The sequence below is a fragment of the Cuculus canorus genome, chromosome 2, assembly GCF_017976375.1.
Source record: "Cuculus canorus isolate bCucCan1 chromosome 2, bCucCan1.pri, whole genome shotgun sequence".
NCBI classification, from domain to species: Eukaryota; Metazoa; Chordata; class Aves; order Cuculiformes; family Cuculidae; genus Cuculus; species Cuculus canorus.
This window is the reverse complement of record NC_071402.1, coordinates 62,292,515-62,315,653: the sequence shown is the minus strand read 5'-3', so window position 1 is coordinate 62,315,653 and position 23,139 is coordinate 62,292,515. Positions and strand designations below refer to the sequence as shown.

At 39.6% G+C, this 23,139-nt stretch overlaps 1 protein-coding gene across 1 annotated transcript in view; it reads right to left on the bottom strand.

Annotated features, from left to right (window-relative positions):
* Positions 1-12,995: 12,995 nt before the first annotated feature.
* Positions 12,996-23,139, bottom strand: part of TSHZ1 (teashirt zinc finger homeobox 1) — a 54,012-nt gene continuing 43,868 nt past the window's right edge. Inside the window, exon 2 of the mRNA XM_054060183.1 lies at positions 12,996-17,556. Coding sequence (XP_053916158.1) covers positions 14,375-17,556 — 3,182 coding nt within the window. The 3' untranslated portion in view covers positions 12,996-14,374. The remainder of the gene's footprint in view (positions 17,557-23,139) is intronic.

The window sequence follows — 23,139 nt, the reverse complement described above, 5'->3', positions numbered from 1 at the left end:
GATATCAATTTTATTTTCTACCGTTTCATTTCCTTCTTTTTAATTAGATGTGTTAGGTACTCAAAATCTTGTTTGAGATTGGTTTTCCAGCCCATCATATTTCTTAAACCGCCATAGGACAACTGGCTATTTGTTCAAAGCAGTGCTAATAATGGTCACCAGAACCACTAGGAGAAACAAATGGGAAGGCTGTTGAAGGACCACTTTTAAGCCCCTAGATATAAATTTAGCTCTAAGTCAGACAAACAAAAACCTCAATGTCTCAATTACACTTTGTTTAATCATATGAATCCCTTTGGCCTATATTAATGGTTAGTGCCCAGCACAGGAGGAAAAGAAGAGGTAGACTTGGCGAGGAGGGTGGGTTTATCTAGGAACAGGTATATACCTCCCATGCCATTCCAGGATGTACACCTTCCAAATTAAAGCCAGAGGAGGCTGCCTAGAGAGAGGCATTCTCTTGAGCAAATCTGTGACACTGAGGACCCTGCAAGCTGCGATCTTCCTGCCAAGCCAGTGCTGGTGAAGAGTAGAGGGCTAAACAACCATACCAGCATCTTGGACCATGCAGAGAAAGCAGGCTGCAGCAGACAGTAACGGAGCTCATAGAAGCGGGAGGGAAGTTGTCTGTGTCGTGACACAAGCCCTGAATATTCTGAGATTTTGTTCTTGGAAGTACTCTCACCCACATTCTCCCCTCCCTCCTTCATTTTCTTCTTCAATGTGCAGCCCTTTTCCGGTATACAGCCTGAGTGGGAATTGCCTGCAGGTCCTGATGTAATAGCTGTGCCATATGGTCCCTTCACACAGCAGGAAGGTGGAAAAATCCAGAAGGAAAAAAAAAATACAGCAACCCTGGAAAACTTTATGTAGAAGCTCAGCAGAAGTACAGCTGTGGCCACAAACAGAGGCAACAACTGGAATATTACACATGATGCATAGGGCACAGCAACAGCACACAGCCTTCCCAGAAGGCAGCTGAGCTTTATGTCCCATTTAACTGAGAAACCTCCTCGCATACCATAAAGCTCCATTAAAGCACACAAGCAGGTGTGGTAACCCTGGTGTTTTCAGTAGTAGATCACTTGTCTCCTCTTGCCTCCAAAGTACCCTCCACTGGCTGCCTTTCTCCAGGTGTTTGCAGAGGAACCTAATGAGACTGATTGGGACATGCTGATCAGCTTTCATCATAAGCTGTTCTCTAGCAGTCCGATTAATCAAAATAACGGTATGTGCTGTGCATGTATTTTATGGCTGTACCCAGTTTTGCTTTCAAAACTAAAATAAGACACCTGTTTTCCCCACCCTGTCTTGCTGAGTAGTCCCTTTAAGAGCATAACCTTGTTATCAACTATACGATATACTATCAGAGCTGGGTAACTTCATACACACATAAATATCACTCTTCCACTTTGCGCTTTTTATACTAGCAGAAGAATCTAATGGAAATAAATTCAGTCCATGGGTCAATTACAGGCTTATTTTCATATTTATGGACTTAATACTTCCACACACAAAAAGATTCTAATGATAGCCTAAGGCACAGAGTAATCAAAACAACAGCTATTGAAAGGGAAGGAACCAAAGAAAAGTATCACTTTGAAATTCTACCCCCATCTCCTGATACTGTTAGATACACTACGCAAAAAAAATGCTTTTCTATAAATGAGTATTTTTACCTACTCATCATCAGCGTAATGTTAAAAAGAAACCAAAGGCAAGAGTTGTTACCGGAACAAAAGCCTCACTTTTTTCACCTCAAATTTGAAGAAATTAATGCTTTGATATGAACGATCAAATCTCCTTCTTCTTTCTTCTTCCTCCTTGTCTCTGTGTTCATTAGCAAAAGGGGCAGGATTTTGTGCTTCCTTCACAGATCAGGGATCCCCTGTGGTAACTGAAGAATCCCTTAGGCATACATCCATGAGAGATGGCAGGTGTCTATTATTCGTTGACTGGCTGCGTATGTCTTCGGAGACTTCACCACTGCCTCGGGGAAGGAGGAGAGGGAAAGACTACCTTTGTAGCTGCCAGGATACGCAGTGGAGAGGTACGGATTTCAGAGGGGCTAAAGGAGCTACTGTCCTGCCCTGTGGAGGGACCCCTTCTCCCTGATGCTGTCCATGGAGGACACTCAGGAAGCAACCTCTACCCTGCTGCTATCACTTGAAGCAGCCCCCTCATAATTCAGAAATTTTCTCTTAAGTATGAGCAGTGCATACAGGTATTTGTTATCCCAGCTTGTTTTCTTGTATATTTTATGTACCAAGAAAGGATGTGTGAGGAAAGAAGGGAGCATGCTTAAGCTTTTGACTTCAACTGGAGCAAGGAAGACTGCATAGGCTATACTGAGCACTACATGCATTGCAACTTCATCACATTGTTTCTTGAGTTAGTTACTTATTAACACTCACTGGACTGGAGCATCTTGCATTTGATTAGATAAATGATATATTGCTACTTGGAGCATTTTGCAAAGCCATAATAGTATCTATTGACAATGCATCAATTAGTTTAGCGCAATACCATCAAGAAGACCTTTTTGAATCTAAATTCAACTCAAAGGGCACTAAACATCAAGCCTTAGTTCTCCAGAAATCTGACATGAAAAACAGGAAAAGAAAATGAAGTATTTTCCTCATTTGCTGATTATTTCCACAGCCTCTGAAAGCCTATGAATAAACTCTACCACACCACCTGATGCAAGAAAAATAGCCATACAGGAAGCTTAATATTTGCTGTAACCTCAGTTTCCTGGAGCTGAAGCTCTCCTTTAAATAATTTATAGCTCTAAAACTGAGATAAGACTATCTGCAGTTCTGGTTTTGTTGTGTGTCCTGGGTTATTCTAAAGCACTTTCTGCAAGGGACATCCACCGTTACAGACCCAGCTTTACCTTCATCCCACATTGACATCTGAGAGGCAGTGGCTGGAAAGAATGCCAGAACTGGAGATAGTCTGATGTCATTTTAATGATTGTAAATTATTTAAAGAAGTATACCACAGCCAGAGCCCTGATCGTTTGAAAGTATTTGCTAAAATGTCTAAAAGGTCCTGAGTGACAATCTCCAGCACACATACACAGTGAAAATAAGGTTAATGACTCTTATTTGAGAGGGAAAAGGTACTTAGGGCAGGAGAGCAATTGTTCAGTGTCATGCTATAGGACTCCTGGTAAAGAAGGAAAAAACTCCACTTCAGGAACGACTCCATCAATTTTTGCTACATTCCAGTAGCCTTAATAAGATCAATGGTATTAAAAGCAATAAGGCACCCAGTCTACCTAGGACCCCAACTTTTACCTCCTCCACTCAACATACTAACTTCAGCTGACAACACCATTATCTAGCATCAGATTTGCTGGGACCTGGGAGGCAAAGGAGTTCCAGAAGCTGCCAAAACTGTTTTGCTGCAGCTAGAAAGGAAGTAAGAAGGGGAAGAATTATGAAGACAGTATCAACTGTTGTGATAGATTTGGATACGAAACTGCCCTGGCAGCTCTGACCCTAGACTGAGCTTAGAACTGGGCTGCGGGGAGCTTCCTAACCCAGAGGGTAAGAAGGTAGAGGAGCACCACAGACAGCATCAAGCTGACCTCTTGCCTCAGGAACCAAAACGGCTTGGACTGTGATCTTTTCAACTGCCTTCTCCAAAAGTAAATTTTAAAGACAGTTCAGTAACCGAAAAGATACCGGTGATGTGATGAAATGCTTTCTACATGGTATTACAAACTCCTTCACCACAGATTATTGCATGTGTCTTCTCTACCATACAGGCATTATCTCATCTCTTTAAAAGACAGGTAAGTTCAGCCACAGAGAGGTCATACCCAAAGTCACACACAGAGCTGGGAATACCAATCCATCAAATTGCACTACAGCAACCCAAGATTTGGTATCCACTGACTCCACTGGGAAGCCCAGCATAAAAAAATCAAAGATGACGAACTGTCATTTGAGGAGCTTTCCACTTCCACACATGTAGTCAGGGTGCTATATATTGGCTCTAGGTTCCTGAACCATGGGAAATGGCAGGCTTCCTGCACGGCTGCTTTGGTCGTGTTCCTCATTTCAGGCCATTGTTCCAGACTGTATCTTTTGTTTGGGCCTTGGCAGGCAGTAAGACAGAGAATGCTAATGAATGTCTTTGCTTCGAGCACAATATGAGAGGCATCTCATTTTCATTTTCTTTCCTGTTAATCTTGAGTTTTAAACTTGAGCTATGCAGTGGAAATGAAATTCTCCTTAAAATTACGGGCTTACCCCTTTGTGCAGATAGATGAAAGGCTCTGGATAAGCCATTACTCAAGCAAACCCACACAGCCTTAAATGTTAGAAAGCAATACAGACATGCAATTTATTGTTGCAGAATGGAAGCTCTTGGATATTTATTAGCATAACATAGAAATTTTCTCTTCTAGAATTTAGATCTCAAGTACCAGCCGTACTTAGACATTTGATGCATATGATTGTGTTGCTTCAAAATTGGTAGGAGAACCTGGCATCATCATAACACCACCTCTGGCTTCAGTTCATTTCACCTAAAATTTTACCTCAAGAATCATACAGAATTTCCTGACTTTTGGAGAGGTCCTTGCTGGTGGTTGACTGCAGCACCATGAGCAACCCTGCTTATTGCAAACCTGAAAAGTAAGAAAATCTTTTTTTATGCCTATATATACACATTTTATCTGGCGTTGCACAGAAGTCAGTTTATCCTGGATTGATCACACCTGTCTGGTGTAAGCGGAACTCCTAGTTTTCTAAAAACCCCAGAAAAATGCAACCAGGAGTTTGATGCCTAATTGTATCATCTCCCCCAAACTTCTGGCCCTCTGCTGGCTGAGATTTTCAGAAAGTGCGCAAAGAACGGGTTTGACTTTCAGCAGACAGTGTTGAGCATCTGCAGCCACCACCGCCTCCCAGGGAGCTCTTGTCTGCTTGACGGTTTTGAAAATCTTGAAGTCATTAAGCTACTATTTAAGATAAGAGCAAAGACCTAATTTTAGGTACCTGTATCTGAAACCTGTGTGCACTTATTGCCATCATTTCAAAATTCCTTGCACTAGGGACAGAACAGGACTTCCCTGATCCTAACTTCATACATCAGCTCATATACTCTTGACCATCCCCTTTTAGTTCCTTTTCTTAGTGAAGTTGTCCGTGTTCATTCCTTTCCTGAGTCTTAAAATAAAATAAACTTCCTGGGATTTGTATTTATGTGTAGATAGTCAGGGTGGGTGTGTGCATATACATGTATTTGCTCATATTCGTATCTACATCAAAGTACTAACAAAGGTTTACTGTGTCTTAATACGTACTGTGTATCATCAGTGGAAGTTTTCACTGTGTTCATAGAAAGGGGTGTGTGTCTCTCTGTGTGTGTATAAGAAAAAAAGAAAGAGCAAGAGAGACAGACGGAGAGAGGGAGAGAGAGTGCACCCGGAATTATCTATGCATAAAGAAATTAAAAGAGAATATTTTTCCAGAGCAATTGAAGCCCATCTCCTGAACAATGACGACAGCTCCTCATTTTCGACAACAATAGAGGGCACGTAGGAGTCAGCTCATTAGAATATCTGTGGCTCTTTTCTGTTCTCTCTGCATTAAGCCCCCATAATGTCAGTTGTCACTTATTAATGACAATTAACTAGTAATCAGCAGTGAGACTCTTCGAGGTGGTCCTTGCCTGACAGGTGAAGAAAGAGAACATTGCGTAGTGCCATGCAGTGACATGGAACCTTCAAAGGGAGCACGGCATTTCCATAAATTATTTCAGAAAGAAATTTTCTTTTAGACATTCTCTGTAAAGCATTAGGATCTTTAACCCTAGAAGGACTATATGGTTGCAGCTGTCCTCCCTCTTCCCCTCCCCTTATCGCTAGTATTGGATAAAATTGGAAGGCAGCCTGATCTGTCATGTAACCCAATTCCCATCTGGGGCTGGAATAGCTATCAACCCACTCTGCTGAAACTATAAATACCTTCCCTTGATACTCAACCTTAAGTGCTCACTTAAAATGATGCCCAGATATCAATAGTGAAGTTACCAACTAAGAGCAGCTAGGTGGATGGCCAGCAGAGACTGCGACACATCTATTATAATGTCTTTAAAACTTAAATGACTCACAAGAGCTCAATTTATGTACACGGGTAGCCCATGAAATTGTACCACCTTCTCCTCTGTTTCTGATGGCTTTTACACCCACTTGTTATTTCTTGCCTTAAATGAGATGGTAACTGCTGTTAGTAGGTGTTTTTTTACAGCAACCAGCACACTCAGGGCCCCGGACCTGGATTGCTACTGCAATACAAATTTGATGTAGCAAATTTGGCATAGTTACTTCTCTTAGAAAGACTGAAGTGCAAAAAAACCCACCACCAGCAAGAAAACAATCATTACTTTTACCCCATGCAAAGCTTTCCTCTTCACCCCTCTCCTTGTCTTATGCAACACCAGGGAAAGAGCACTCACAGTGACATTTCATTCAAACTCCTTAGTCGGGCTTCCCTCCTTATCTCTTCTTCTTCTCCCTGACTCTCCAGCTTTTGAACCGACAATCTTGTGAAGCCTTTACATTCAATACTTCAGCTGTCCACTACAAAACCTCGTTTCCTTCCAGACAAATTCAGCCTCATTCCATGTTTTTCACTAGAGGTCAGAGAGGTTTCCAAACATCACTCAGGCACACTCCTATCTCCCAGCACAGAGCCCCTTTGAGCTTTACCTATATGGGTCCCTTTTGTTTCCTAGCAGGCAAACAGGCCTTCCAGACTCTCCCTTTTTACCCCTCTCAGTCCAAGCTTTCAAAATCCCTGCTGTTTGCTCTTGCTAATAACAATTATTCTCTTATCACTACTTTCTCACAGTGGATCTCCAAGCTGCAATTCTTTTTCATGCTGCTTTTACAGTTCTGATGGCTGCTGATCATTAGACTGTTCTTCGTCGTTCCTTGGTCCTATTTCTTCTTTGTACTTTTCCAGATTCCCAGTTGTCAAAGCACAGTTAAAAAATGTGAAATATGACACTCACCAACCCCCAAAACTCGGGCGGAGGATTCCTATGCAATGTTAAGTCTAGACCTGCTGCCTTTTATAGAGCAAATCTATCTAATTTTTCACATCATCCAGCCACAAAAAAAAGTAGTGATGAGATATAGTAGAGACAGTTAATGCTAAATGCTACAAACTTCAGCAAGAGAGCACTTTAGAGGCAGCTAAGAATACAACTCTTCCTTCAACATAAAGATACACATGACTGCAAAAAGAAATATGCTAGACTGTGCATCCTTGAACCACATTTTATCATCATGCTACACACTCAGATACTACTATATATAATTATTAATACAGCATGCCCATTGCAAACATGCTGAGTGTGTTTGACCTTGGATTGCCAAGTAATATACCAGTTGTGGGCAGCATCTGAGCCTGCAGTGTTTTGTAGAGACAGCGTTTGCACATTAATAAACTTAAAGCTTCTTTACTGTGAGAATTTTCTAGTTAAACCATTATATTTACACTGGTAGCATTAGGAGATTTCCCTGCCACAGGAGACCTTTGTAGTTTTTCTTATTACAGAATAAAAGTGGCTTTTTTCCAGTTTGGTTTAAATTACTTCCAAAGTACTTTAGCCTAAATTGAAAGAAAATGTCCAGAATGAAAATGCTTAGGGAGTAACTTATACCAGTGAGAAAAGCCATTAATGACTCTCATGGCCTACCTACAACGGGTCTAGCTTTCCCTTGGAACATGGGATGAACAGAATTGATCTACTACACAACTTTTTCACCTTTATAAGTCCTAAGCAATGAGAAGTCAAAGACCCTGAAGCCAAAGAGCAGCATTTTCAAGTGTCAATTCTTGTACTGACAGGCACAGAGGGTTAAGCTGAAGTGAAGAGGTCACCTGAAAACTTTGCACCCCTTTATCGAGATCAAAATCCCTTGCTGTCACATTTCTTTCCTTCCCACTCCACTCTCAAACTCCTTGCAGAATTATGGTGACTTGCAGAGCTTCTGTGCCAGTTCTCCTTTCTGTGCTGGAGACAGGGAAGAGGAGGGAGAAGAGGATGTTCTTGACACTCAGCCTGTAGCAGTGCTTCCATGACAACAAATAAGATGTTACATGTTGAAACAGAGCAGCAATAAACTAAGCCTAACCAGGACTTGAAGAAGGTTAGTTTTTACAGAACACTGCTGCTCAGAATTGCTCAGGTTAAACCATAATTTCTTTGCATGCCTCAATACATTGTGCATTACTAGGAGGAGAGAGGAAGGTGAGAGTGGCAGAAATTATCACCATCATCATCATCAAATAGTTTGCGTTGGAAGAGACCTTAAAGATCATCTAGTTCCAATACTCCTGCCATAGGCAGCAATAGAGGCGGTCTCCAGGATTTTACAGCAATGGTCTCTTGCAGAATGGTGGCAAATTCCATGTGACCCAGTCTATCTATCCATATCTGAAGGCAATGGCCATTTCTAAGACACAGCAATGTACTCTTCCAGTCAAAAATGCAAAACCTCATGATTTCAAGTAATTCGGTAGGACCAATATTCGACCTCAGCACTATGAAATCTTGAGAATCCAAACTCTTCTGAAAGGAATATCAGGGAGTGAAGGGACTCTGAGCATGGTGATACATAGTTCAATATAAGTAAACTGAAGTGCCAGGTTAATATAGTTTGTCAAACTGATTTAGTACGCTCTAGTCTCCCAGTGAACTTCTTTGAAAGAAACTGCTTCCTCTTAGTTATTGGATCTTCCATCCCAGATTATATTGGACTGAACTCCACTACTTATTCTGATTATGAAACTTTCTGGAGAGTAAGGAACTGTGCCTGAAAGCACACTCTAGCGGCTAGACCTCTACCTGCTGATCAGGAGCTTTGAGTGTTATATCTGAATACACAATCTCTAGCATGCTGCTTTCTGGATTCCCCACCACTGTGTGTGTCATCCTTTGAGTAGAAAGTATGGGTACCAACCCACATTTATGCTTCACAGACAAGCTCTAATACAAACTTCAGTTTGTACACACTGTAAGAAGGCTTTGACAAGTTGTCGTGTGTGGTAAAAGAGATGACTTTCACCTGTATGACCTTGAAGGCTGGCCTATATTTACCTAATGGAGCCCAACAGCCCTTAAGATTTCATAATGTATGCTGTTCTGAGCAAATGAATCAGCTCTGGGCTCCTACAAGAGCAGATGGGTTGCAGACAACCAGACTCCAACCCTCCTTCCTCAAGCGACCACGTGGCATTTAGCTGCAGGTGTCCTAAATCTGACAAGCCTGGTCAGGAACCTGTCAGGCTTTAACCTCCATCTTCAGACAATGCTGACACAACCACACTGGACAGAAGTACAGTACATTGTCACTATATTAAATTTGTTCAGAATTATGCTCTACTGATGGTCAGCCCATTGTGCCCTGAACAATTTAGTTTGAGAAATGCTTCTTTAAAAAGAATAAATAATTTTAACAGTTAAACCTCCTCCACATTTTTTACACTAAGAAGTTCATTTGGAAGTAAAAACAGTAAAAGTCCTGAGAGCCTGGCCATAACTAATCAAATATAAGTTTCATATTTTTTACAGGGGAAAAAAAAAGAGCTAAAACTATAGTAATTAGGTTGAAAACTTATTAGACACATTTTGACTGTGCTGACCCTGATTCAGCAGGTCACTAAGCAGGACTGAGGAGAGGAGTATAAAAAAGTGATCTTCACAACTGATTAACTGGAATTTCTCATTCTCAGTGGAAGGTCTACAGCTTTTATAATTATCACCCATTCTAATATTGGTTGTCTGAAAATAGGCAGGTCCATTAGCCATGTATCAGTGTTTGCAGTTCTGATCTCTTGGTGCTAAACTATTCTAAAATCAGTTTTGCTGTATCACTAGTCAAAAAACCCAAAGCAAATGAAGATAGCTGGACAAAGAAGCATGTTTTGTAAATTACACTAACCTCAGATAACCTGCTTCATCTAAATAGACTTGTAAAGTGTTCTCCTTTTTTACCCCACACCCAGTTTTGAGTATCAACGTTTTCACCTAGCTACAACATCACCTTTTAATTAGAATAGCATCTTTCATGCTCAAATGTGGCCACTCCACTTACCTGTAGGATGACTATACACAGCAATGAAGAGGCACTATGCAGAGCCACAAGAAACATTATGAGGAGAAACTCAATCAGAACAGCAGGAGAAACAAAAATTTGGAAGAATCATATTATCTAGATTAATATCTGGCCAGTAAATTGGGGTTAGCATTCTATTTTCATACATGAACAGAAAAGGACCCTGCTTTACATCTCAGCAAACAGATGGTGAAATCCCACTTCCTGCTACTTTCATGCTGGGGGAGTAACTCAATACTGCATCAGCCAGGAGACCGACACCTACAGAGCTGCGAGAACACTCCACATGGGAACTGGCTTCTCCTTGGAGGTTTCCTAACCAGGACCCCTGCCATATTATTTAAAGAATATCACACGATCAAATTTGAGATGGCTTTGGAGATTGCAGGCAGAAGCTGATGCAGTATGCCTTGATTAGTTTAATGCAAGGTAATGTGTATATTTTTATGCCTTTATAATTAATTGCAATTGCATTTTAGTGGCCTCTGTGATAAGGACAGATTATGTTTGGTGTCATTATTACCTGCATAACCACCCAGAGAAACCCGTAACAAGGTTATGTTGCAGAAGACATTAGTGAATATCCCACCAAATGCTATTAAAAAAGAAAAAAAAAAAAGTCATTTCATTCAAGACTAATGTCATCAGTACACAGATCTCTCATATTTCCAGTGGTTTGCATCAGCTTCAAAACAGCAAGACATAAAAGTGCACAGAAGCAGAAATCAAACCTGGGAAACAGACAGACCAAGATCTTCCCCTCTGAGAATAGATACAAGCAAACATGTAAACACCAGCAATGTACTGCTGAAAAAAATGCAGCTTTATACATCTGTGAGAAGAATCAGATATAGTGGATTTTGAATACATCACAAAATAGGTATATAGGCTTACAGAGACTACTACGGATTTTAAGGCTCTTGCATCTCTTTTCTTCAAGACCAGTCCTAAAAGGCTATGTGGTCTCTCCCACACAGTAGCTTTAGTAGCTACTAATAACATAGCACAAACTTACCTTTGTTGAAATCTTGTTGAAATCTTATTGAAATAAAGAATTAAATCTGCAAAGCAACTGCAAGGGAAAGAATAATTTGTTTTTAAACCCTGTGCAATTTTTTTAAAAAGGAATTTTTTCAGAAATACAATACTCAAACAAAAGTGGCAAAAATCCAAAGAATATAAAGATCATACTGTCGTCGTGCTTCATTTTTTTAAGCAAGTGAAACATTGGAGCCCTCAAATTTTCATCTACTTCATATTTCAGTCTTAGAAAGTGTTACATCAGCATAGTCGCCTGGTAAAGCTGCTAGTTTATTCTAAATGGACTTTCTTCAGACACTGGCACAGATGATGAGTGATTGTCCAATTCTGAAGCTATCAGAACTGAACGGATTTAGCAATGTCATAAACACCCCTCGAGGGAGTCACCTGGTGTTGAGAACTCACTTTACATGCCATGTTTCAAAATGAGTTTTAATGGATTTACATTAGATTCAAATCCACTTTAGAGCTATTATTTCTCCCTTTCAACCTTTTCACCCACTACTGCAATGTAATACAGCATATTCTATAATCACATGTTTGCAGGCCCGTGGTAAAGTACACAAAACTTCAAAGGGTTATTATTTAAAGACTCTGTATTACAGCCGTAGGTCTGAGTGTTATTCTTCCTCACCACCCCTTGGGCCCGAAGTACATAATCATCCAGTAATTGAACTGAAACATCTAAATGGCTAGATCCCCTGAAGGACACAGGTATGTAGCAGAGAAGAAAGTAAGGGGCATTTAAAAAAAAAAACTCATGGCACTTTCCTGCACTCCTTAGAAATAGTATGTAAATGAATCTGACCTGGACGTGCCAGGCTCTTGCAGAAAACAGAACAATGCACGGATATTTCTGGGACTGTAACTAAAGAAAAGATTAAATGTAGAAATGTGCTGTATTTGGAAGCAAAGGTCTTGCATTCAAATTACTTTCAGAAGAACTGAGGAGGAGTAGAAAAATACATGCGTACACAGAAGTATATATAACACAATGGTATCACTAATACCATGTGAAAGCAAACCCCTCTAGGTCCTCATATTTAATAGCCCCTCCAAAAAGTGTAATGGATAGCAGATCCCAGGCTTTCATACACTGTAACTGTCAAAGCACTCAGGAGATAGAGTAGTGAAGGCTCTGACAGCTCTCTTTTACAGACTAAATGACATCTGCATTCAACAGAACAGAAATAAAGATTAAGGGAAACACCTGATATGATAGCACTCAGCTTACCTCAAAATGTAATATTTAAAAAGTACAGAGAAACACAGGTCGGCCTTCTTGTACTGCAAGTAAAAATTGGTGTCAAAGCCTCAGAGGTCTTCACCACTGCCAGAAAGGCAAGTACCGCAGCATTCAACAGACTACAGGGGCAGAAGCCACAGCCCCTTACTATGCAACTGTTGAAATCAAAAAGTCTTTTGCCTGGGAAGCAAGGGAGGAGATGGTCCTTGAATACACACAGAAAATTACTATGGGCACACTCATACAGCACAGGAAAATTATCTTGGCCAAAACCTTTGCAGCCCTTCTTGTACTTCAGTGATGAGCAGAATGCCCGTTGCTAATTGATGGCGCCCCACTGATTTTGTACCTTTCGCAGCATGTACCTAGTGCAAATCTCTTTTAAGAGGTTATTAGTATTACAGCTTCGAATGAAACATGTCAGCATACAGATCACGAGAGATGATTTTGAATAGATTTCTGCTGGTTGATTATATAAACGATGCCTCTTATTGCTGGAATAACACCTCAAAGGCAATATAATGACGACATGACAATGTATGTAAATCAAGAACTGCATGTGGGTTTATTTTACACTTGAGAAAACAGTGGATTTAATTGTGTGAACCAAAATGTACTGTACAATATTAATGATAAAACATCAAAATGTATAATTCATAGTGCATTGCTTGCTTTCTTTTTATTTATTTATTTTTTTTGTCAGATAGTTCCTTTAAGTACATGCATCTGGAAAGATGCAGGTGCCAGTAAAATTTCTCTATTTATATCAAGCTGCAGGAACTAAATTTTATTCAAAAAGTGTGGTTTTACATTATATACACAGAAATCGAATATAAAATGACAATATAAAAAGTTAAAAGAGAAAGCATACAGCCAGAAGGTACAAAGAAAGTTGAACAGTTTAAAATGGTACGATATGTAACATGTATTCTTTTAAGCTGATGCTGGCAATTTACAAGGAACAGAATCCAACATTTGCCCCATTTTTTCTGTTTTCATTTACCAATGCAGCACACTATAGAAAGGTCAGCTTGTACCAAAGCTTAACATTTGTAAATAACTATAAACTGCAGTATTTTACAGGAAAAAAAAAAAAGAAACAAAAGAGCATTTTTACACTTGTTTTAAATAACAGCTTGCATACTTTTTTTTTTTTTTTTTTTTGCCAAAAAATGGCAATTCTCAGCATCCAGCGGGTTTGGGCATAGTGGCAAATTGGTTTGCTTTTTTTTGTTAATTAGTATTTAACTTATACAGTTGTGGCTTCCTAACCCATTGAGTACTACACAGCTCTCCTTCTTCCAAGGACTGCATGCACAATTTCTTCACAAACCAGTTCTGCATTAAAAAAAAAAAAAAAAAAAAAAAGCTCATTCATTTAAAAAAATTAAGTTCTGCTTCCGACACAGCTTTTATTTGAATGAAATGCCTTCAAGCCTTTTGTTTGTTTTGTTTTTCCTTATTTACTTATTTAGTCACTAGGAAAGGCACAGAAATGCTATTACAGTTCTCAGAGGGTTAAAACTTGACACTACCAGGTTCTGTGACCTTTATTGTCATGGCAACTTTGCAATTTTAGGATGTCTCTTTATCATTGTTCTTTGTGTCTTTCTTTACGGCTAAATTAATGTCTCTCAATAGTGTCTCCCACTATATTCTACAAAAGATAGCTTAACATCAAGGACAGATGTTGAAAATAAAGGTCAGACTTTGACTCACAAAAAATAAAAACAGGAACAAAAAATAACCATGCACAGATCAGACAAAGAGCATATAAATATAACTACAAAATAAGTGTAAGAAAAACCAAGGTCCAGATAGGCAGTTCAGCAACAAAAGTAAGACTGATTTCAGAGGCTCAGGTCAGGCCTAGTGCAGTACTATGAAGAAGTTTAGTGCAATGTTCCCGTGATCACTTGCATACCTGGCTGCTTACCTGGACGCTATTGTTTTTCTAACTCAGTTACATAGATCAGATGGTCCTCTGGGGACTTGCCATGTGTTTTACTAAGGTGCAGTTTGACTGCATGCTTGCTTGCAAAAGTTCGGTTACAGAGCTTACACTGGAACGTGGAGCCTAAGTCCTCCTCAGCAATTCCAAGTGAGCCCAAAGTCTTGTTTGCGAGGACTTTTGAAACATTCTGCTGTTCTTGAATCTGATTAAGTGGCAACTTTGACAGATCCTTCAAACTAAACCCAAGGTGTGTCTCTAAGTGACTTATGTATGTAGAAGCAGTCCTGAACTGAGAGGCACAATCATTGCAAAAGAAAACAGGATGCCCTGTGTCCAAGTTCTTTAAAAATTTAGTTCCACCTGTCCTCCTTAACTGATACTTCACATTGGCCAGCCAGTGGCTAATTGTGGTCATGGAAAGACCAGTAAACTTAGAGATGTGTACCCGCTCCTGTGGGCCTAGGTCCGACATAATATATTTGCCTTCTGGGGTCTCCCTCAAGCTGGAAGCAAACTGGGCTTGAAGGATTAGAAGATGCTGAGGGTTCCAGTTGGACTGTCTGCCCTTCCTCTTGTGTACTGGTGACAGTTCATCCAGAGCTTCCTCAAAACTGCTCCCGTCAGCATCAGACTTCTCTGACACAGTAGACGGAGTTGACGACTTGGGTGTCAAACGCCCTGTAAGGTTCTTCACCATATCTGAAATATCCAGCAGGGCACTCTCCCTTAAAGGGGATGAGGCAGAGTCAGCCACACTGGAAACAAGAGGTTTGTTTTTTGACTTAGTTAAATCAATAGGTTGATCACTGTTTTCATAGTAATACCGATCAATAGCATCAGCCTGCTTGACCGGTGTCGTTGGGTAAATGGGTTTGTCCAACATGCTGTTGCTAATCTTGTACAGCATGGCCAAAGGGTCCAGAGAGGGACTTACTGGCTTTGAAATTTTGCCTAAGTGGGTATTCATAATGGACTGTAAAGCGCTCAAAGGATTAATGAAGGATGGCTCAGGCGAATGATCTGTGATTATTCCTAAATTGTTACAGCCATTTGCAACCTTTGCTTTAAGTGGCTCTGTACCATTTGGCATATGTGCTTCTGCTGGACTATCTTTTTTGACCTTCTGAACTTCTGTCTCAGAGCTCTTCTTCTGCTGCTGTTTGTTATTTGTTTCTTCTGCTTTTGGAAAGTCCTTGTTTTCTTTAGCAGCAGGTGACATAGGTTTGACTGGAGAACTCTTCTCTTTCTCCAAAGGCTTTTCTTCCTTCTTCACGCTGATTTTACCTGTAACTTTCTCCACCAGTTCTTCCATAGCAGATACATTGCTCTTGTGAGGTGGGGGTGTAAGATCGCCTGGGGAATGGATGAGTGCATTGTGTTCTGATGACAGTGATTTTACACTGCTGGCGTAAGACGGCTGCATTTGAACACTCTGCACTGCAGGCTGAAGGGGTTTGACCGTTCCCGGGAGCTGGTAAGCTGCATGAATACTGGGATATCCTCCCCAGGAAGGAGCTCCATTCTGAGCTTTGCTGATAGCTGTTGTCACTGTGTTCTCCAGGGATTTCAATATGTCTATTCCGCCTTTAGGACTATCATCTAAGTCCTCCTCTCTGAGGTACTGATACAAAGTTGTTGGCTCAAATTTCTCTGTAGAGTCCTCATTCTCTTCTTTAATTTTTTTCTCTGTTTCAGTGACCACCACCTTTTCCTTCTCTAGGTCTTTCTTTTCATCAGAGTTTGTGGAGCCTGCTGGAGAATCAGGTTGCTTTTTAATGTTGGAGGCTGGTAGCCTTGTGTGGGTGGTGGGTGGAAGAGGTATAGACTGTATCTTCTCCTCCACCACAGGGTCCAATACTAGCTGTTTGCCTTTTTTAGAAGCAGAATTGGTGACCTTCAAGAAATGACCAGTGACCATCATGTGAGCAGTGAGTTGCTGCAAAGTGTCATGGGAACTGCCACATTCCATGCACTTCAGTATTTGGGCTTTGCGTGCCTCAAACTGCCAAGTGTAGCTGGCACCATTTTGATAGCCATAGCGATTGTTTGGAGTCACATAGGGGTTGGCAGTTTTCTGATCCTTTGCAGACTCACCCAGTGAAGCTTCTGCAGCAATCCCCGTTGGCTCAGGTGAACAAGGTGAAGCTAAGTCCTGAAGTGCTCGCTTTTTGGTAGAAGGGACCAATTTAGTGATGGCTGGTACTGGCTCCTTCAGAGGCACTTTCTGGTAATGCTTTGTTTTTATCATATGGACACTGAGGTCTTGCAAAGACTCAAATGAATGCCCACAGTACATGCACTTCAGCACTTTTTGGGCATCCTCTTTGCCTTCCATTTCCATAAGTGACCGTTTTCTAGGCTTAGACCACCGTTTGGTCTTATCAGCTTCTTTATCTCTGTTGTCATCACGGTAATGTCCAGTTTCATTCATGTGCACTGTTAGCTCCACCAGTGTGTCATAGGCTGCACTGCAGTCTTTGCATCGGAACTTGCTGGCACCAGTGAACACAGACCCATAAAGTTTATTGTTTTGCCGGTAAAGCTGCACTGTGCTGAAAAGACTAGGCTCTGGGAGAAGTCCATATGAGGAGGTCTGCTGCAAAGTTTTAGCTAATGCAGCTTGGTGCCAGTCATAACCTGAGCCACCACTGTTACTATTACTGTTACTAGTAGTACTGGTAGTTGTACTGGTACTAGTGGTACTGGTAGTACTAGTACTCTGGGAATTGGCATTGGTGTCAGTACTGGTGGTGTTTTCATTCTGGCTGATTCCGTTGTTGCTGGTGGTTGGATTGGATTTCTTTAAGTCCAAAGCTAAACTGGACCAGCAAGTCTCTGAAAGCAAATTTGCATACACAGCTTTTATTTGTGCCAAGCTGTCCTGTGGATAGGAAACATTGTCTGTGCACTGAGGATCCTCTTTCTCTTCTTTAGAGGAAGTGCTTTTGAAATGGGCCAACTGATCGCTGTTTTCACTAAACGGTGAACCATAGCCTGCATCCTGATTAGTTGCAGTGCTAACTGGGGAGTTCTGGTAGCTTTGAGCCTCTTTGATCTCTGCTTCTTCATTGCACAAATACTCATTCTCCTGGATGTCCAGAGACAGCCCATCATCTTCCACGCTGTCTTCATCTATTTCTGCTGCTTTCAATTCCTCCTCAGGAACATATGCTAAAATACAGGAGGGGAGAGGGGAGGCAAAACAAGACAAAGTTATCGAACACGCACATTTTACATCATTGCTGTCTTCTGTACAAAAAGCAGTAACCATAAAGACAAATTTTGAAGATACATCCAGAAATCAAACTCACCATCACTCACAGACTCCACCTATAAATCCACATACTCTGTCCTGGTTACAGTTTGATATCAGTGCTATCTAAGAATAAACTTTGACTTCAGCAGTAAAATATGTGCCAGGACCACAGTAGATACCATAACATCAAAACCAAAATGAAACAAAGAGCCTACTAAACCAGTTTTTATCAACTTAAAAAATGGCCTGGTACTGAGCTACATTTATTGCCCTATGTATGCACAGCACATAACTGCTGACCTGCACCCCTCAGACTTAGGCACTCAGAACCACTGGACTGACCAACTCCATCTCATCAGGGCTGTCTTTTCTGGAAAACTGGCTTTAGCTACAGCTTCAAGGACCACTTCTGTGTCACTGATACCTGACTCTAATGGAGCCATACAGGGCAAAGCATGACAGGTCAGCTGTTCCGGGGTCTCCTGGTGGCTGTACTAGTTCCATTTGACAGAAGAACAGCTTCCATTTTTACAAGATGAAAAGAGAAGCAAGACTAAAACTGTTTTCTGAAACGGCAAGGATATACTTGGCCTCCTGTTATGATCTGATGTGGATCCTGCATTTACCATTTTTAAAACAGCAGCGAGGAACTAAATGTTAGAGATCAATTTTTAAAAGCAACAAACAAAAAACTTGAGACCTCCATCCCAGCTTGATTATTGGCTTATAGTAAATACAAAACTTTGCTATTGTATTGCCACCTGGTGAAACTACAATCTTAGCAAACTATGTGTTTATCTATATCAACTATTTTTTAAACTAGCAAATGTGATATTCATGAGCAGATGGCCATTACATCAAAACACATTTACTCCAAGGGCCCAATTCACAGAAGTGGCTTCCATGTACCTAAGTGATAAATGTACACTTTCATTGCAAAGCAGAAAATATACTTGTACACATTTCCCTCCAGTTTTGTTAAAGAAGCTTAAAAAAATCACAATGATAATGGAATGTAGATCATCTATAAGCATGTCAAGATAGAAAATATGGATTGTGAAGAATTTTCAGTGATCAAACAAAAAAATGCCTCATCAGGTGAACTGTGCAGCAAGTAATGCTGAAATGTGGGCTGTCCTTCCATGGTACAATACTGAAAGAAAGCCAGAAAAAAGAGGCACTTCTGTTCCCATGTGATATCAAGAAAATACATATTATCGTGTTAACTAAGCTGAGGTCTTCTTCAGTTTGGAGGAGGGTATAAGTACAAGCTGACCTTTTTGTACACAGCTGCTAATATATTCTGAAACTTCTTTTCTGATAAAGAATCTACTCTTACCGTATACAATCACTTTTTGAAACATATCTTTTTATTTTACAAAAATATTATGGCCAAAACTGCATTCTGCAGTCACATTTGCAATTCAGTCTTAATGCAGCACCTAACTACTTCAGTCTGATCTTTTAAGATAAAGTAGAACAGTGGCCCACCTAGTACCAGGGTAGTGCTGATGCTCACTTAAGATGCCCACTGCATCTTTTATCTCTCCTCTAAGAGTCAATTTTTTTTCAGAAGGGAATTCGATTTTTTAGTCTTTAAAAAAACTGTTAAGCAGGATCCAATTCCTTACAGACTGCCTCAATCTCAGGTGTTTTCTAATATATTTTAAAGGACTGGGGAGTATCAAGCACAATCAAAATCACTACAGAAATCATCCTGGAGCCAAAGGCAGGAAGATGCCAAGAAAACAGAAAAAAAAAAATTCTTAAAATGCATTTTGTCCATAAAATGAAGAATAAAATACAGAAATAGTAAAAGAACTAAGAAGTCAGTCAGTGTTGCAGTAATGCTGCTGCTGAAACACTCTGCAGGTATTTGAGCATGATAGTACCACTGCAGTTGTGAATTCTAGGTACGTAAGTAGAATCGCTCCTGCAGCTACACTCTAAGATCTCTTGGCTCTCTCATTAACCACACCTGTATTCAGTCACATAACAGTAAAAGACAACTTTCAGAACAATAAAGAACATTTATAGAATACTATGGTTTCTGATTCTGAAATTAGTTTCAAACAAAAAATAAATTATGCATAAAAACGGACAGTTACCATCTAGCATTTTTATTTTTAAAAAAATCCAGAATTTAGCAATGATCAGCAGACAATTGCCAAGTAAAAGCTGAAAACTGAGGAGGGTCACGTTCTGAGCTTTTATGAACAGCTACCTTCTTCCTAACCTCAGTGGAACTATGCTAGTTTTCTCTAATTTTCACATTCCAATATTTTAAATAGATGTAAGACATTGCTATGAGATGCTGAATGTTGCTATAGTTGATACAGCATTTTGTAATTCCATTTGAAATATCTGCTTACATCTCTTTATTACTTAATTCTAAATTGCATAAATATTCTTATAATTGCTATACGTAAACATATAAATATCTGCTTAAGTAGAAACTCTAGTTGAGCCACTGTCCTGTCTTTTATTTTCCTTTATTTATTTATGACAGCATATTTTCTTTATTCTCATGCTTTTGCACCATACCATAAAAATAAAAGGAGCTAAACCACACAGGAAATGTTAAAACTACATGAAAGGTCACTGTTAAACTGTCAAAGCAAAGAAACTGAGCGTTAGGGTGAAATATCCATCTTCGACTTACTTTCCCAGTCTTAGGTTCTGCTGAGACTACTACACAATTGAATTCAGTCTCTTACCAATATATACTGCAATGTAAAAAATAAGAATGCACAATTGGCCTGGACTCTGATTTTCTGATTTCAGAATTTAAGCCAGATTCTGAAAAAAAAATTAATTTACATGATGTGCGCATCTACATGTTTGTACAGTTATCTGAAATAACACAAAGAAATAATGCCTCTTAACCAAAAAGAGAGTAATTTATCTGAAATGCTTAATTTCTATCACGGCAATCAAAATGTTATTTAACTCCTTTAGTAACCATAGGATACTCACAATACCTTCTCATTCAAGACTACTAATGTTTATAAGATGAATAGCTGCACACTCAACATACAGTATTTTACAAGGCCAGTGCAATTCTCTAACTGAAAAAGTTTCTGTTAGGCATAATTCAGAAGCATACAAAATGAAGACTGTTAATTTCTAAAAACATATATGTTTTACTAAAATTCTCACAGAAATTTGACAAATAAGTAAGCTTCAGAATTTTAACATAGCAAAAATGTTCCTATTATAATTACTTGCAGAAACAAGTAATATTATTCTACGTTAAGTAAAAATGTGAATTGTTCAGATTCTCTCGCTGAATTATAATAGGCAGCTCAACAGAGAGACAGCATATCTTTTTGAGACCAAAAAACTTTCTGCCATCTTCTCCAGATACTCCCGCATCTGCACTGACTCTGCTGGTTTACTTATCCTGAAACCACACAGAAACACCAAGAGCTGGTATAAGCAGTGATCCTCATCAACGAAAACTATATCCAAAGCAGAAAAAATTGCAGAATACAATATCAGCTTTTCTTTTGCATTTGTGTATACATAGGCTCTAGCAAATACACATTGGACAAGGAAGGAAAAATCTTCAAATCCCAGGCAACTAAAAATTAGGGGGAGCAGTTTGTATTTCTTCTTATTAAGTCTTGCTAATATTTTTTACCTATAAAATGAGGCTTCTGAATGCCAATGCTTCACATAGATATACTGCCATCTTTGAGCAGTGTTAAAAGCTGTGCATTCTAATCTAAGTGGACACGAGACGCTATATATTGCACATGTGAGTAGCACAGCACATTGTGTTTGCTTAGTGAGACTATTTACACTATAAATACACATCTATTGTTTGAAAAAGCAGACGGAGACCCAAAATGTAAGGATGTGGCTAAAAATATAAATATTCTCACATAAAACCTTTCTGTAACCTCGTACCAGTGCTTTTGAAGGAGTCTGTTTCTACAGAGCTATTCTTTTCCATTCCAAAAGAGATTCAGCATTGAACACACTATTTTGAAAAGGACAAAAAAGTAACGATTGTATTTGGTTTTAACAGTCTGCAAAATTAAATGCAGTAAACTCTTCAAAGACACGATTTTAAATCCTCCAAATAAATACATTTATTCAGGAGAAACACCTAAGTATTGAAGGCCCCAATTCAGTAAAGCAATTGAATACTTGAAATAATTTTCACTGAAATACATATTTCATAGTTTCAATAAATAGGAATGGGTTTACGTCTAAAATTCGTTACTAAATCAGGGCCTACTCTGGGACTAAACAATAGTGGTACAATGTGAATGTTCATCATTCTTCAACAGATGTATTTCCACAGCTTCTAATATTTACCCAGCCAACAGGAGACAGCAGCTGGAGAAGTTTTCACAACCCATGCTGTCACCTTGCACAAACTGAACTGTAGGCTGGGAGCGACTTCCACTGCACACAAGAACACATTTCACATCTCAGGCAAAAAAGTACAGATAGAAAAGACAACCTATAGCCACACATCTCCCTCATTACAGAAAAATTAGAGAGACAAAAAAATTAAACCATTTACAGATAAGTTTCCAGAAGAGCGAGTCATAAGAGTTTTACAAAATCTCACATTGTGAGAGGTTAACATGCCTGCTGGACGATCTGTGAATTTCCTATATTAGTATATACAAATGTTCATACAAAATTCTGGCACAGATGCTACGAATCTCTCTGTACGTCTGCATTACAATGTCACTACCGTAGAAAAATATGGGTTACTTACAACAATGACTGAGTAGCTGCACAACCGGTCGACCAAATAACCTTACTAAAGCGGTTTGTGTATTTCATTTCTAATTGCAGCCAAAATGGGGGGCAAAATACTGGAACTGCCTACCCTTTAATTCTAATGCAATGAGTCTGAAAAGTAGATAAGGTACTGTAACAAGAACAACCTCTGTGCTTCTAGCAGGTTGAGTGATGACCCTTAAAGGCATCCCATTAGAAACCAACAAAAAGATTCTTCACCTCCTTCTCTTCTCTCCCCTATCCCCTTAAAATGAATGCTGCAAATTATTAGCCAACACTGGCAAGCGGAGAACGAAACAGCTTGCATGCGGGTATATTTTCATAGTGATTCTAATCTGAGAAATTTACTTGCTCTTCCCCTTCTATCTGATAAACTATATATTCAAGCATTCTCATTAGTGTTCACATCACCAAAGAGAGCTGGAGATGAATCAGTCCATCCACCCCTCCTCTCCCTGCTCTGTCGAGATTATTTCATTGAAATGTTCATTTTCATCCCTGCTGGCAACATTAGAATGGAAGTATTTAACCTGTTTCCATTACTTATACAAATTACCATTATGGGGTAGGACAGATGTTAGAATCATGCCACATAACTGACTTCCATACATTCTTTACGGGGAGGATAAGAAGAGAGAAAGCTGTTAGATCATATTATCCAGTCTCGATAATGTTCTCTGTGCTACTAGATTCATTAACTTCCAACATCAACGTTTCACTTTCTTTCTGTGTGA